Source organism: Ictalurus furcatus, chromosome 18, assembly GCF_023375685.1.
Source record: "Ictalurus furcatus strain D&B chromosome 18, Billie_1.0, whole genome shotgun sequence".
NCBI lineage: Eukaryota > Metazoa > Chordata > Actinopteri > Siluriformes > Ictaluridae > Ictalurus > Ictalurus furcatus.
In genome coordinates this window covers 15,444,555-15,462,766 of record NC_071272.1, presented here as the reverse complement: position 1 = coordinate 15,462,766, position 18,212 = coordinate 15,444,555, and the positions used below count along the sequence as shown (strand labels likewise).

The following is an 18,212-nucleotide window of genomic DNA, read 5'->3' as shown; positions in this document are numbered from 1 at the left end:
TCTTTTCTATTACTGCCATTTATATCTGGACCATAATTAGTATATTTCCTGTATTCTTTATAATTTATGCCATATATTGTTATTTTGTTCCAAATATGCACTCTTTTGTGCACAATAGTCTTGCACAATATTGTATAAATACCTCACACAAGTTTACAGAGTCTCTGTGTAGGACTATTTAAAACATATCCATGACAACTTTCTAATATTGTTTTTTTTCCTTGTATAACATTGTTCTTATTATTTCTCATTATTTATATTTTATTTTCTACTGCGGAGAACGTGTAATCTAAGAATTTCAGTGTACAAGAAAGCTTGTAGATATGACAGTAAAGTTTGTGAATCTTGAATATTGTTTTAGTCCTTATCTAGGCCAAGCCCTGGGAATTACTCCCTCTTAAGATCTCTTATCATAATCATTAACTAGGCCTATATTTCAACCTGTGCTTAGCACTCATTCCAAAGGTATGTTCACATTCTGATGTAATCCATGCTGACTTTTTTTTTTTTTGAAGCCTACATTCCACTTTTATTTTTTTTTTTAGATGTTCTGCTTAATAATAAACATGGTGTTACTTTTCTGTCAAAAGTAACCCTAGTCTATGGGAAGTAAATGATCTAATAATAATGAATTGAAAATCCATATTTTGGTTTGTCAATCGACAAAAAAATTACAGCCCTCAAATTATAACTACAAATGTTAATTTATGTGTTTACATTGTTCATGCTGCAATTATCCAAATGTCAGAACTTTCTTCCATATTTTTAAATCACCGTTAAATGTAATCATATTTAACTCAGAGATTTGTAAATCATCATAACTGTAATCTTTGACTGTTAATTTCACAGCCAGGTACAATCCTCAAAATACAACTGCACAGACTAATTATGTATTTATATATGTCCATGATGTGACTATGCATTACAGTTTACTTTCTTACAACTTCTAGGCTATTAACAAACCTTTTGTTACACTGTAAAACACATAATCACAAGCCATGGATTTTGACTAGAACATATCACTATTTTAACAATTAATAAGACGTGAGACCCAAGTGCATGACTGCAGAGAGTTGAGGAAGATGAGACTAAAAACTGCGTGTAAACTGCATGTAAATGGTAATCTGTAAACCCGTAAAGTAACCTGAAACATATGTAATGAATATGTGAATAATGTTTCACAAATGTCACATGATAACTTATGGACTATAATTGACAATGAAAAATTACAGTTTTGTAAACGCAGAAATGAACTCCATATGTGCAAGTCACCTTTGTAATTCACTAATTCACTTGTTCAGTATTAACAGACTATTTTTTTTTCTCCAAATGGCAGGCTAAGCACAACACAGCAGTGTTTCATACTAATCATACCATGTCCTTGTTTGTTCTTTCTGATTTGCTTATCAACATCCCTAAAAAGATGACATCAATCTAGTTGTGAAACTTGATCTAGTTCCGTCCCATTGTAGTCTAAAGTTAAGTTTTCCCTGTAAATTCCCCTTCCTGGCCTCTCCATTACATGCTTTTAACCTCGGCTTGTTGTGAAGGCTTTGTGAAAGGAGGGAGTCAGTGGCTGTTGTGCTTGGTGCTATAGGTGATGCCACTGAGAAACTATACATAATGTAGCCATGGTGAGATTTCAAACAGGAGTGAAAGCTTTCGGTACCAATGAAAAGAAAAGCAATCAGTGCAGTTATAGTCTATGTCTCCATAGTCTCTTTTGTTCTGTGCTGTAAATGGAAAAAGCAGGGATAATTTGGAATTATCTTCAGTTTCCAATTTACAGCGTAGAAAAACATGCTCAGTTTTCACTCACTATTATCCTCAAGGGCCTTTGGAATGAACAAAAATGTTTGAGGTGGGAGTCCCAGTGAATTAACCTTTCAGTGGGACTACATTTTTTCTTTTTTTAATTTATGTCCCCATTTTTATTAAGAACTGACTCAAAATGGTACGAAATGAACTACCATCTAAGACACTGAACTCATCTGTTAATGTTAGCCATTGACCCATAGACCCACATTTCAAGTACAAGACTAATCCCTGCCTGACAAAATGGTTAATGGTTAATGAATGCCTCCAGAAGGTGCTGTAGTGATTTTGATTAAAGGCTTTAAAGATGTTCTAATTGATGTCGCCTGAAAAAAAAAACCTAACACAACAAAAAGACTATTTCCAACATAAACAGTTTATAAACTTACTGCTGAATATTTCAAATATTGAAATAATACAATGATTTCCATTGTAGCCTATATTAATTTTACTACCTGCTTTTCTTAGGCAAATATTAATTGCAGTGCAAAATGGCCATTGATTAATACTATAAACTGCTGATGCACCCACTTAGAAAACAAACACCTTTAAAGGGTTCTTTGGTTAGTTAAGCATTCTTCCTTAGGCAAATAACAATTTGTAAAAATTGTACCTAGTTGTCCACCAGAGGGACAACCAGGGTTAGGGTGCTAGATTTATTCACAGGCATAAATCTTTTTTTATTTTTAGTTTTAGGATGTAGTGCACAATTAAAACTCATCAAATGTACATATAGTGGCCATAATGACCACTGTAGAGCTCTTTTGGGGGGCACCAACTTTGAGCACCAGCTCGCATATGTGAGTAGATTTTCCTTTATTGCTTTCTTTGAAAAATATCCATGCTATTGTTCATTCATATATTTATGATTATATGGAAACCTCTTTTTGTCATTTGAGATTCATTTGTGTGAATATTGAGTCATGTGTTTGATTCTCAGCTGTGAGGATCAGGATACATAGAAATAAATCATTTTATTGAAACACAGACAAGCAGGCAAATTTGTAGAAAATTGCTGATTTAGGATAGCAAATATTTAAATACATTTTATACAATACACTGTGAGTTAATGTTTTTGTTAATTAGAAGGTAAAGTGAGGCTTCATTCAACAATTTCAGTCATAGTGATGCAAAGAAATCTCACTGGTCATAAAACAGTGTCCAGTTTAGAAAGAAATGGGAATAAACCATCTGGGAACTGAAAGTGTCAGCTCTTAATAGTGAGGTGAGTCAATTGATCTGATTCACTGAAAGGAGTTGGAATATAGGCTCATAATGTCAAAGGCAAATAAACACACCTGCTGTGGTATCGGTCACGTGACCTGGGGCTTTATTCTGATCACCTGACCTGGAGTGCATCCATCTGATACAGAATGAAAAACCCTGTGTTAAACATAAAAGCAAACAGTAATAAAGTCCAGCTAAAACTGAATATTTAATTCTTACATAATTCCTTACATAATTTAATATTATACATGCCCAAATCTCTCAAATTCTACAGTAAATGTAAGAGCATGTATATAGACCATATCATACATATGCCCCAGAGTTATGAAGATCAGATAACAGGAATTCAGGAGCACTGTTTTACATTACATTATATTTATGGCATGTGGCAGACGCCCTTATCCAGTGCGACTTACATTTATCTCATTTATACAAGTGAGCAGTTGTGGGTTAAGGGCCTTGCTCAAGGGCCCAGCAGTGGCAGCTTGGCAGTGCTGGGATTTGAACTCACAACCTTCTGATCACTAGTCCTTCTACTAGTCTTCTACCACTTCCCTCAAAAACATTGGCTATTTTTGGATTTGAGGGATGAAGCATGCCACAATTAGCCGAGGATGGTTTCGATCCATCAATCTCTGGGTTATGGACACAGCACATTTCTGCTGTGCCACACTGCTAACTGTGTTTCTCTCACAGGATGTGAATGTCTCTTCCTTGAGTCAGATAAAAAAAATGTTGTTTGGCTTGCTTTTATACACTATATTTTATAGTTAATACTCACTGAAATGAATCTTTGAGTGTAACATTAATCAGAATTGAATATAAACTGGGAAAGTTTAGAATCCTAGCAAATTCACCCAAATGATTAAAAGCATTAAGCTTTGCATTTCTGATGTCCCATTTCATAGATGCAGCTAACTGATTTTTATTATTAGAGTATACTCTGCAAACTAACTTTAGATTATTTATGTGCAGAATTCACTTTGGCTGTCCAGTACAATGAAAGTGTAACATTTTTATAAGGACAGTATAGGAAACTATATTATGGACTACACTCAAGTGATTGTAAAAGTATGTGTGTGATGGTTAAGTAATACTCAGTAAAGAAAACAAGCACAAATCATAAAGTGCATGTAATGCATGTACTCGTCAAAACTGACCTTTTGTGGTTGTTAAACTCTAAAGATTATAAGCAGGGGTGTTAATCAGTTGCACGCTGCACGTTGAACTTTGGCAAATACATTCCTTTGGTATTCTGCACACTTCAGAAGAACAGAGTACTGTACATTTGTATAAAGAGGTTGGAAGGAGTGAAGCAACTGTACTGGGTTGGTTTTCCCAGTACTGGGGACTCTTAGAGATTAATAAGCTACTTTACAAAAATACATATATTTACAGGTATTTTGTTACTCTATTCTCAAGCTTTTACTTCTGAAGGTACTGTAGACTTATTCACTGCACCTAGGGGATGACGTTGATTGTAACATTTGGCATACACATGTGGTAAGCTGTCTGAGACAGGATAGCTTTATTTGGGTTTTTCCAGAAATAGGAAATCAGACATAAGAGCTTGAGGTGAGAATGACTCAGCAGCCAGTAAAAGAAGGGTTCATAGAGCCAGAGGGACTGAAGCAGAATCAATTATGGTCGCAGAAGTGACAGATAAGGCATTATTATCCACTTATAGAAAAATAACATACATTTCACATTATTATGTGCAATCATGTGAGCAATATATGGGGGAGAAAACATATGAAAGTGCATTTTAACACGTTATTTCTTGAAATTGCACATAGGAACATGAGAAATTAACATGTGAAAATAATTGAATTGTGTGTTTAAAAAAAATTCATGTGAAAATAAATGAATCCTGGAGAAATATGCCAAAAAAAAGAAATGTCCCTTTTTCAGGAGACTGTATTTTAAAGATAATTTTGTAAAATCAAACTAAGCTTTACAGATCTTTAATGGAAAGGGTTTAAACAATGGTTTTCATGCTTGTTCAATGAACCATAAACAATTATTGCACATGCACCTGTGGTTACAGGTGGTAAGCAATTAAGGTCACAGTTACAATAACTTAGGACACCAAAGAGACCTTTCTACTGACTGTGAAAAACACCAGAAGAAAGATGCCTTGGTGGAAGAGTGGGGTAACATCTCACAGTAAGAACTGATAAATCTGGTGCAGTCCATGGGGATGAGATGCACTGTAGTACTTAAAGCAGCTGGGAGTCATACTAATATTGGTGTTTGCACCTTATGTAATAGTTGTGTACAAATCCCTCAGCTGTCTTAAGTGTGAAAAGATGGATCTCAACATCATATAGCCGCTGTTGGAAACAGGGTCAAATATGCAGAATATGCTGGAAAAGCAAAGAATGTGCAGGACCTGGAGGATTTTTCTGAAGAACAGTGGGCAGTTTAACTTCAAAGGACAAACAAGGGACTCATGAACAACTATCACAGAACATAAAAACAGTCGTTAATCATCCACGTAACAACACACAGTATTAAGAATCTGTTTAATTTGTGTAAATTCAGTTATTGTTGTTTGTTGTGAACTACATGTAAACATCTGTTATGTGAATAGCTGATTCAGGGCCATACTAAATAAAAAACGAAATGCAATTTTTATTACTACTTTTTTTTATTGTTAACATTTTGCAGATTCTACAAGGAATATGTAAACTTATGACCTCAACTGTATGTGCATCTTGTTTCCTGTCAGGAAAACTCTGAAACTACACGTAAGTAGTCTGTTGTCTGATTCCTGATGCAGTCATGATGATGTTCCATGACAGTATTTTACAGAATCAGCAGGAATATTGAGGAATTAACAATAAGCAAGCAGTAAACAACAAGCAAGAAAATGCTTACATCTGATGCTTTCTATTGTTTTCACAATGTACTGCTTCCCCATTGTTGTTCTGCTTGTTTACTGCTGACCTTTTCTTTTTCCATTTACTTCTATAATTTCCATCCTACATTCACATTACTTCAGCTATGAGTTGACTAATTCTCCTTAGGCATCTTCTTAATTCTACTCACAAGATTACTGGCATTTGAACCCTTCCTTGAAATGCAACAGTATCTTTGTGATCAGCTCATTTTAGAAGCCATAGTTTAATCTTATCAGATACTGAGTCTTTAATTGCTTGAAAATTTCTGTTTTGCTGATTGCTAGTAAATGTTTCCCATGAACACTTGTGTAATACTGTTGGTCAAATCAAGCAAGTAATTAATTCTAGAGATGATGTATATGAAACTAGAGTTGTGCTAGGCATTATGTGTATAAATGCTCTTCTGCGCTCAAGAAGTGGAAAAACAGGTCATTTATCCCGAGTGTATTGTCTCTATGGTGACTTTGCTTAAGGAAGGTGTGATCCATCTGTTCCTTGGTGTAATAGGATGCAGGAAGCAAGCTTAAATTAAGTCAACTGCAAAAACATACTTTAAAGCATTATAGCAACTATAAACTAGTTCCCAGTCATTAAATAACAGCATATTGTTTAATCCATTTATTATTAGACATAGTCATAAGTGTGGAACAACTGCTATAAAAGTGATGTTGCTAACAGAAATGAGTTGTTAATAGAAATCGTATAACTGAAACGAGCACATTAGTTTAATCCTGTAATTTGCCTTTCAGTTGGAACTACTGTCTGAGCTGCTGTTATAGAAAGTTAATAAACAATGACTAATCAAAATGAAGAATGCAACAGCATTCTGGTCTATTTTTTTTTTAGCTGTTGTTTTATTATATATTGTGGGATAAACCTAGATTTTTTTAACATTTTATTTTTGAAGATAAATTGTAAAATAGAGATATATTTAGGTGTTTTTTTACATTCAAAAACCATGCACACTTTATACCATGTATCAAATGTTTGTGAATGAATGAGTGAATAAGAAGCATCAAAGCTTTATCTCTAATTTGCCTTAAGATGCGAAAAATGAACATAATAACTAGATAATCTGTGAAACAAAACCGTCTAATCATTGGTGATACAACCTGTGAGACACCCCACCTCTTGTGTAACTGAGACTGCCTTATCAACAGGCCACTGCTAAATATATTTTATTTTTAGCATTTCATTTTTTGGTGCAGTGTGATAATAATGATAATGAGTCTTTATTAATCACATAGACATGCAGAGTGAAATTCTTTTCTTTGCATACCAAAGCATGTCAGGAAACTGGGGTCAGAGCGTAGGGTCAGCCATGATACAGCACCCCTGGAGCAGAGAGGGTTAAGGGCCTTGCTCAAGGGCCCAACAGTGACAGCCTGGCAGTGCTCAAGCTTGAACCCTATCCTTCCGATCAGTAACCCAGAGCCTTAACCGCCAAGCCACCACTGCACATATGACTGATGTAAAACACGCATACTGAACTCATTCAACCTTCAACCTATATATAGAACATATACTGTATAATATTCATATCAGAATGGAGAAAAAATTTTGATCTCTGTGACTGTGGCATGGTTGTTGTTGGTTGGTTGTATCCCTGTTTATTCAGTAACATGTAGAACCACCTTTATCAACAACAATTAGAGGTATAGGTTTTCTGTAGTTTATTGGTCTCTCACATCATTTTGGAGAAATTCTGACCCAGCCTTCTTTACAACATTGCTTCAGTTCATTGTTTTAGGGCATTCATTTATGCACAGCTCTCTTAAGATCCAACCACAGCATCTCAATGGGGTTGAGGTCTGGACTGCTGGTGTGCTTGGGATAATTGACCTGTTGCACTGACCCATTTTCGTCAAGCTTAAGCTGCTTGAGAAATGGCATCACATTTGTCTCAAGAATATTCAGGTATAAAGTGAACTCTATTGTTGTTCTAAATACTTAAAGTTTCCCAGGTCTTGTGGGTGCAACACAAGCTCAAAATCATCACCCCTCCAAAACCATGCTTGACAGTTGGTATGAGGTCTTTGTGGTGATATACTGTGTTTAGTTATCAGACATGATCTTGTACATCCTTCCATGAAAGTCATACTTGTGCATTCTTTTTCTGTGCTGTCATGAACTTAAACATTTAATATGCTTACAGAGGCCTGTAGGCCTCTAGATCACGTGAACTCACAGTAGGTGTACTGCTTCCGATGAGATTATGCAGTATGCAACCGATGGACACTACTCAAGTCAAAAATCCCATAATGCAAGGGGACTGGTGTGGATGAGGTCAGAAAAAAAAATGGCGGAAGACAGCACATCGGCTCTTTTTAAGTATTAAACCTTGGTTAAACAGGACTTACTTAACAATACCTGGATAAATTGTTAACTTGTTGAAGGTTTAAACAAGAAAACAGTTGTCACAGCATTTGAAACCTTTTTTGTGATCTCCATCATGCCCTAGCCGGCCAAACTAACTGCAGCGAATTTACCTCAGCCTGTTAAAACTGCCCACATTAAATGACTAATTCAGTTAAGTTTCCTGATATGCATTTTTCTGTTATTGCGGTTGGTTTAATCTGGTAGTCCCTTTTAGATTTTTGTGTTTATGATGAAGATCAAATGACAATGTCAATATGGCAGATTGTATTTACATACACACACATACTGATTAGTACGTACTGTTTCAACAGCAGTGCAGTAGGTACTACATCGAATGCAGTATGTACTGTCTAAATACGCAATTTCGGACACAGCCATTGTCAAGATTTTGTTTGTGGCGTGCATATGTACTGTTTTGTTTTCCACAACCTTGATCACTGTTTGCCTGTTTTTGCTTTATATCCAGTGTTAGCATTTGTGATTCTTGTTTCATGGTTTTGGTTGTTTGTGTTACACATTTCCAAATCTGCTGCCTCTACAAAATCCCTGACAATGTCACTGTCTTTTTTTCCTTCTTCTTTTTTTTAAAAAAAACTTATTGCTTCCCCTATGTTGTTCCTCTTGATTGTTACTGAACCTTACTTTTTTCATTTACTTCTATAATCTTCTCAGTTTTAAAAATTTGACCCACCATTTTTTAAAATGGCATTGACACTGCCTATTTTTGAAAATCAGCTCTTGAGATGAGGATTGTGACAGTTCAATTTTTTCTAAATTGTGGCTGTCTTTTTTTTTATTTATTTATTTAACTTTTTAGTTGTATTTTTTAATTCGGAAAATTTATTTTTAGATTAACTCTAAGACAGTGATGTGTTTTCATTTCTTCACCCAGAAATAGAGGATGCAAACCTTTATAGCTAACTTTAGGTAGTTGTGAATGTTGATATTTATCTTCAGTTGCTCAAAAATCTTATTATTAATGTAGGATAGCATTTTTGCTTTCTTTCAGCAAAAAAAATCCCTTTTTATTTTCAATTTAAATATGCATATGCAAGAAACATCCTGGAAACAGATATATTACTTTCTACAGGCCTGAGTTGTTATGTCAAGAAATTGTTTTGTAAATAATTATACATATCGATAGAAATACATCTATAGATACAAAAAATATATTTGGTGATAGTTTGACAGAATGCCTGCTTGGTTTTTTTTTTTTTTTTTTGCATTGTTTATGATCTGTATTTAAAATGTATTTAGACCACAGTGTTGTCTCAAATCTGACTAGTCAGTAGGTTTTGGCTGGAATTTTCTATAACAGCAGCTCTGACAGTAGTTCTGGCTGCAATTCAATTCACAAATTTATATTAATGTAGTTGGCCTAATTTCTATAGTAACTCCTATCATTTTTTTATATTATTATGTTAACAAATAGTTTATTGGGATTTTATACTTATATGTGGACTCTATATAATCTAAGGCTAGGAATAAATGGATTTTTAAAAAAAATGTCTTGGTATTTAACAAAGAAAAACATGTCATCTTTGATATGGTAAGCTGTCTTATTTAGCATTTGTGGAAGGACTCTATAGTGTTGGTAGGTTTTCCATCATGTGTGAGCCTTGAGTGTACATGATATGAGGAACTAACTTGTCTTGTGGATGTTCCACATAATAATAATAATAATAATAATAATAATAATAATAATAATAATAATAATAGTTATCACATAAGCAGAATTAAACACTTATGGACTCATGTTTTCATTGGAAAATACTTAACATTGGCTTTGTAAAAGTAACTCCCCTTCACACCACCTTGCTGCTTTTTTCTTTTGAAAACTGATTTATTGTTATATTAGGATCCCCTCAGATACTATGTAGATATTCTCGCTGTCTCTCTAAAGGCTTTGGTGTAATTCAGTAGCCACCACCTTTGGCAAACCTGTTTTTTGAAGCTCTGTGTGCTATGGAGGTGTATGTTTGTTTTCAGTACAAAACTAAGCAGTCTGTCTTCTTTCTTGTTATAAAACACAGAGTAAATATCATCAGTCATTTAAACTGTACACCTTTTCAGCTTTTTTTTTTTTTTTTTTTAAATATATCACAAAAGGCACTTTAATTCAGTTTTGAGTTAAATTCTCCTCAAAAATAAAGGACAGGTTAAAAGGACAGCATAGTCCATAGCACTTCATGTAAAACAATTTAACAATTTATGTTTGGTAGAATCTTAACACAATAAGTGAAAAGGTAAGCTGCAAATTAAAATAGAAACACATGACAATTTAAATTCTTAAAGCTTGTAGAAGAAAATAAAAATAAATGTTGGTCTCAGTCATTGTCCATGGGAGTCTTCAGTTCCTGCCCCTGGTCTAATTTTCATAAGCAAATGTATGTAAAAAAAAAACAAAACAAAAAAAAAAAACCAAAGAGACGCAGTGTGTACTTCCTTCTTGATTAAAGTTATAGCATTATAGCAAGGTTCTGAAGAGAAGAGACTAAAACTTATATAAAAATTTAACTAGTTCTATTCAAAGCAACAGTATTATTATACTATTATACAATAACCTAATTTCACATTGCAAATCCTCATTCAACAGGTACATTCTTAAAAGCAACTCCAAAAGCACACAGCAACCACAGCACAAAGCAAATATGAAACAGCATAACACAGCCCTTCATCTCGGAGTCTACTCAGAAGATTCTTTGTCTTCCTTGATTAAATCTTTACCTGTCTTTTATAGAATTTCATACATAGTCCTTCCCGTAGCCACTGACTGGGCGAGGAGCAGTATAGGCTTTTGTTGGGGGCTTGTACCTGTTCTCCCGTGGTGGACAGGTGCAGCACAGCAAAGCTCCTCCAATGATGAGAAGGGCAGCAGCCCCAAAGCCTATGTACAGCGATGCTCCCAACTCCCTGCGCTGAGCGGACGTCAGTATTGGGTTGTAGAAATCCTGAACGATGGTGTTGGAGGTCCAGGACACCGGGATAAGTGTCAGGAGGCCGGAGATGATGAAGCAGATGCCAGAGACAATCATGACTTTTGCCTTGGATGCCTCATCCTCAATGCAGTTGGTGCACTTTGCACCCATGATGGAGATCATTACGGCCAGCACACCCAGGATGATGGAGATGATGCACATAGCACGGGCTGCCTGAAGGTCCTGAGGAAGAGCCAGCATGGAGTCGTACACCTTACACTGCATCTGTCCAGTGCTCTGAACCACACAGGTCATCCAGATGCCCTCCCAGATGACTTGTGCCGTGACAATGTTAGCTCCAATAAAAGCCGTCACCTTCCACATAGGCAGAGCACAGGTAACAATAGCAATGATCCAGCCTATTAAACCAAGGGCGATGCCCCCAATTTCCATTCCCATTGACATGGTGAGTTGTAGCTGCTCTGGCAATGATGATATGAAGGCAGAAAAGTTAGAAATCAATCCAACCTCTTTCTGTGGCTGTATGATGTGGTGATACTGTGGGGAAAACAAGCTCCCTTTATATTCCCAAAGCACTAGGTGAGGTGAAGGAGGAGGCTCTTACTGTGGTGACATCATGTAGGAGGAAGTCAGGAGGCTGCTGGATTTGTATACAAATTATCGCCCGCCAACATCTGAGAGGAAAGATCATATTGCTCGGTCAAACCGGTATTTTTGACACAGGACAGATGCTCAACTGCCATCGCTAAGTATTTGCTTTTATTAGCCATTTAAAGCCATAATTGGCTTAGACCAATAATAGGGAGGTAAAAAGTGTGGTCACACAATTCACAGCAAAGTCAATCACAAGTCACATTGCAGACTAAGTTAAATAAGTAGTCTGGTATGTAACAGATCCCAGATTGATCAAATGATCAATGGGGTAAAAACAGTGCTTTGCAAAAGTATTTCACAACCATAGATGTCACAAGATTAATCTGAATTACAAGTGACACTTACACAGGCAGTATTTATTTTTTATTGTAAACCAATATGCTCTTAAAGTAATTTAAAAAAAAAGGAGTAGTCAAAATACTATATTTGTCAGCAGATCTTTAAAAAAGAAGTAAAAACTGAAAAATGCTGCTTGCATAAATATTCAACCCGTAGTTGTAGACTAGCACTTGGTAGAAACATCTTTTGCTGCAATAACAGCTTTAAGTTTGTTGGGGTAAATCCGTACCAGCTTTGCACACTGTTTGGAAGTGATTTTCGATTGTTCCATTCTTCCTAGACAGTTTGCTCCAGGTTGTTGGATATTGTTTGTTGAAAGCAATATTCAAAGAGTGCCACAGATTAGGGACTATTTTTGGCCACTGAACATTCACATTTTTGTTTTCAACCACTCCTGCATTGCTTTGTCTTTGTGTTTGAGAACATTGTCCTGTTGAAAAGTGATGTTTCTCCCAAGCTGTAGTTTAGTTGTTTTTTTCTTGCAGACTAAAGCAGATTCTCTTGTCATATCCCCCTGTACTTTGCTCCATCCATTCTTCCTTCAATTTTGACAAGGAGCCCAGGTGCTGGAGATGAAAAGCATCCCCAGACCATGATGCTACCACCACTATATTTCAATGTAGGGATAGTGTTATTTGTGGTATAGCCTATGTTAAGTTTACATTATGCTTTGAAACTTGCACAAAAATCTCAATCTTGGTCTCATTACACACACACACACACGCACACACACACACACACACATACACACAAAGAACAAACCCACACATCTTCACTGGGCCAGAAGATCCACTGAGTTCATGAAGATAAGTGTCAGTGACATGCACTGGATATGTATGTGTGATTGTCTTTGACAATTTATCACATCAGTCTGTCTTATTTAACATGATAACCCATATGCTATAAATGTAAATATTGCATATCTCATGTCAGCCATGTTATCAGCCCGTTAAAAGTTAAAAGTATCTTATAATTTAATAATGATATTAATGATACTACTACTACTACTACTACTACTACTACTACTACTAATAATAATAATAATTAAAGCAGCATTTTTGCGGGCCAAGCATACAATTAGGTGCACATTCACAGACATAATACAGTTGGTGCATAAGTAATCACAGGAAAGCAGAGCTGTAACTATAGGCAAAAGTATTCAAGAATGAATTGTAGTTTCACACATTTGCCAGTCAATTATGGGAAAACAGTTTTGAATATCAAAATTCCTTTGATAAATTTTGTTCATACCATGATATTCATACCATACCATGATAATGCCTACCAAGATTTGCATCAGTGTGCAAGGTCATTGCTGAGATAAAGTGTCACCTCCTGTTTAATGTCATCGCTGTTAGATTTGTTGGCACATTATGGGCAAACCATTTGGAATGTCAACATTCTTTTGATAATATTTGTCCAGGTTGGTCTGACCATGATGCATGCCAAATTTGATGTTGACTAAACAAAATTTGTAGGATGATTAGCAAAAAAACGGTTTTTGACAAAATGCAAGATGGTCAACAGGAAGTATACTTAAATTTCATATGTTGGTGTACGTTCACTTCGGCATAATCCAGGGAATTATAGTAACAAAGAACTGTGAATTTAGTGCAAATTCTTCAAATGATATAAGGGAAAAAATGTAGGTTGTTACAGTTCGCGGCCACAAAATGTCTTGGGTACATTTACAGCTTATCAGGTATCATGATGATATGTAGATGCATTGCTGAGATACACCCTCACATCCTGTTTTTTTTTTTTTTTTTTTTTTTGCATTTGCCAGAGCATTACAGGAGAATGGTTTTGAATATTAAAATTTCTTTGATAACTTTTGTTCAGACAGGTCTCAAGATAATGTGAGCCAAATTTGGTGAAGACAGGACAAAATTTGTAGAAGGAGTAGCAAAAAGGCTGTTAGATGTAAGCATTTTTAGCATGAAATTGTAACTTTTCACCAGTATGTGGCAAAATTTGCTGCATAGCCTCAGGTCGTGGTCCTGAAGACACAAAGTTGTGTGCACAAAGTTATTGCTGAGACAATTTGTTGGCCCATTATGAACAATCCATTTGGAGTATTCAAAATTCTTTTTTTTTTAATGAATTTTGAGCAGGTTCCAGTGAATCCAGGGATGACTGCCTTTTAAATTGTGGACACACAGTTCAAACGTTTTGACCATAAACGTACTTCTAAAATATGTACAAATATGACCCGATGGTGGCGTTAGAGCATTGGCAGCGCTTGGCCCAAATTTGGTCAGAATGTTTCTTAGACCCTCTCCAATCAGTCTGCCAAATTTCAAAACTTTTTACCTGGTTCACACAGTTTCAAAACGGAACTGCGTCATAGCCATAGTACAAGTTGCCCAATCTGATTGTTTGCAGACTATTTTTAAAATAGTTGTCACCTCCCGCAGACTTGCTTTTTCCACCTGCAAGCCAGATTATTACTTATAACTACCAAAAAGTCAGTGAAACCAGTTATCATTAATTTTATGTGTTTAGACCAGTGGTGTCCAATCCGCAAAGGGCCAGTGTGGGTGCAGGTTTTCATGCATCCAATCTCACACACTCTCACTAACACAGTATAAAAGAGACTTTGTGAACATTTAGACTTTGTGAAGTATACGTTCAGTTGCCTAGTCTCTGTCATTGTCCAAGCCTTATATCGTGTTTGCCTATCTGATCTTTCACCTTTGTTTACTCTATTGACTTCGATTCTCTGCCCTGCCTAATTCTGCCTGTTTGCCTGATCGCCTGATCTCTGCCTGTCTTTTGATTATTGATTTCTGCCTTATTCTTGGACTGTATTTGATTAAACTGCCAAATCTGCACTTTCTTCCGTCTCAGCTTCCATTTCGTGACACTCATATAAAAGTGTACCTGAGTCATCAAATTAAATAGTGACTTTGTTTCATTTATTACCATTTATTACTGCATTTTATAGTATTTTTTTAAATGTAGAAACATCTAACTTATTTATTTTTTTTTTGCTGTACAGCATTTCTTTGCATGTGCCTTTTGAATCTATCTATCTATCTATCTATCTATCTATCTATCGATCTATATATCTATATCTATCTATCTATATCTATATATATATAGTACATTTTTTTCAGTAAATGTATTTTCAATGAGGCTATTTTTTCTCATTTGTAAGTCGCTTTGGTTAAAAGCGTCAGCTAATTGAATAAATGTAATGTAAATGTAAATGTATTCACATGAAATTTTCACCAGACATCAGTATTTAACTCAAGAAATCTGGAAATATAAAGAATTTAAAGCAGTTCTCCAAAGGCAAGGTAAGGCAAGGAACCCACTGAAATCCGTAATTAATTATACTCCAATCAAATTAACATCAGCTCAGTTAGTAAATTGATGGTCTTTAAAAAGGCTTTTCGTTACCAAGGTTCACATCTCATGATGGGGAAAAAGCAAAGAGCTCTCCCAAGACCTTCACAACCTTATTGTTGCCAAACATATTGATGGAATCGGATACAGACTATTTCAAAACTTCTGAATCTTCCAGTAAGCACCATTGGGGCCATTATACGCAAGTGGAAGCAACATCACTTCATCATCAACCAGCACAGATGAGCTCCTTGCAAGATTTCTGACCAGGGAGTCAGAAGAATAGTCAGAAGAGTAGCCCAAGAGCCAAGGACCACTCAGAAAGATCTCCAGAAACACTTGGAAGCAGCAGGTGCCATCGTCACAGAGAAAACAATAGACAATGTACTCCACTGCTCATACTCACCCTGCAAGACTCCATTACTAAAGAAAAGGCATGTCGAAGCTCATTTAAAGTTTGCTCCAACTTATTCGGACAAGCCTATGAAATACTGGGAGAGTGTAGTTTGGTCAGACGAGAGCAAAATTGAACTCTTGAACTGTCATACTATACACCATGTTTGGAGAGGAAAAGGTACTGCACATCACCCTTAAAACACTACATCAACAGTGAAGTTTGCAGGTTGAAGCATCATGGTGTGGGGCTGTTTTTCATCACATGGTACAGACAGACTTCATATAATAAAATCATATAATTCTTGAGAAGAATCTGCTGCCATCCACCAGGATGATGGAGATGAGACGTAGGTGGACCTTCCAGCAGGATGGATGATCCAACGATCCAAAGCATACAGCAAAGGAAACTTTCAGTTGGTTTCTGGAAAAAAAAAATCAAGTTGTTAGAATGGCCCAGTGAATCACCTGACTTGAATCCAATTGAACAAGATTTAAAGACGATATGTTTAGACGAATGGGCCAAAATCACACCTGAATACTGCTGCCGATTAATTTCTTCATACAGGAAGTGTCTTGAAGCTGTCATTACAAACAAAGGCTTCTCCACTAAGTATTAAATACATTTTAATAATTTTACAGTATTAAATACTTTTTTTCCTGTGTCATTCAGCTTTATTACACACTTTATTTATGGACTTTAATGTTGTGTATTTTTATATTTCTGGATTTCTTGAGTTAATACTGATGTCTGGTGAAAATTTCATTTCCTCATAGGAAATATATTTACTGAAAAAAATGTTGACTTGTTCAATACTCATTATCCCCACTGTATATATATACACACACACGCACGCACGCACACGCACGCACACGCACGCACACACACACACACACACACACACACATACGCACACATTACTGTGTAAGGTCTTAGGTACGTGCCAAGAAATCCTGTTGCGCAAAGATACATTCAAAAATAATTAAGTCTCAGGTACAGTTTGTGCAGTTTCATAATGAAATTAGCTGAAGTCTTTGACTGTCACACTTGCTTCTTATTTTTGCAGCAAAACCCAACAGCCTTCATTATGTTTTTTTTTCTGAAAAGTGGTCTCTTACATAATATGCTGCTTTCTTTACTGACATACAAACATTTTTCTGGAACATTTTCTGTAATATTTTTCTCTAACATTTAATTGCTCAAAAACCTAATGTCCGAAAACTAATGTTTGGAAATCTAGTTGTTTTTTTTTTTACTGACTCGAGAAGTCATAAAATAAAAACCTATAAAAAATAATTTTAAAAAGTTTGTACAAAAAAAGGGTGTCTAAGATCTGAGAGAGGCAGCACGCACACATTCTCAGTAAGTCTATCACACATACAGTCTAACCACAGGATTCTGTTGACACTTAAAACATGACACACGGTTGTTTTTCTGCTGGCTGATTCTGGTGCAACAATTTACCATTTAATGGAGTCAGTTTGTGTGACATTTCAGCATATGATGTCAATTTAAAAACACCTTTACCTGGAAGACTCCAGAGTTTCTTAGAGAACAAACAAACAATATAATTGGTTATTCTGTGTAGATCCATGACTTACAATCCTAAATTTAGTTCAAGGTTGTAAGACTACAAAATATAGAAAAGTTCATGGGTGAATACTTATACAAAGCCTTGTATTTTTCACGCTTGAATCTTGAATAAACAACAACACATTTTTCTCTTGAATAGTAATAATCTATTAATTTGATGATCAGTTCTTTATAGCTCCAGAATGCCTGCATTATTTCTAATTATTCATATTATTTCTAATATAGGAGACTGACTGTATTTCCCAATGCTAGTGTAAATAGCCCAACATCACAAATACTGTTTCTCAGAATGAATTCATTGTAATTGAGGTATAATAAAAATTCAAAAAAACATTACAATTCAATTCCAGTGTTAATCAAATTGAAAATACTCCAGCAATATCAACTTTCATGTCTTAAATAACCTGAATCCAGTAGAACAGCGTGTTGTGTAGCTTAAGGAGTAGTTTCTTTTTTCCCCACAAGAATACAAAGTGCTTGAACCTGTTGAGTGTCTCAGGTTTATATTCACAGTTGTTTATATGAAAACTTTTCTGGTTCTGTAATATGATTGAATAAAAAAATATATTAAAAAGCTGCTTAGACAGGGAAGTGTGAGAAGGCCATCTATTTGAGTTA

General features: G+C 35.5%; 1 protein-coding gene across 1 annotated transcript; it reads right to left on the bottom strand.

Annotated features, from left to right (window-relative positions):
* Nucleotides 1–10,718: 10,718 nt before the first annotated feature.
* LOC128622329 (claudin-4-like) lies at nucleotides 10,719–11,790 on the bottom strand. Its single transcript, XM_053648752.1, has one exon. It carries the CDS (start codon nucleotides 11,705–11,707, stop codon nucleotides 11,069–11,071), a length of 639 nt encoding a protein of 212 aa, XP_053504727.1. The 5' UTR covers nucleotides 11,708–11,790; the 3' UTR covers nucleotides 10,719–11,068.
* Between the last annotated feature and the right edge of the window lie 6,422 nt (nucleotides 11,791–18,212).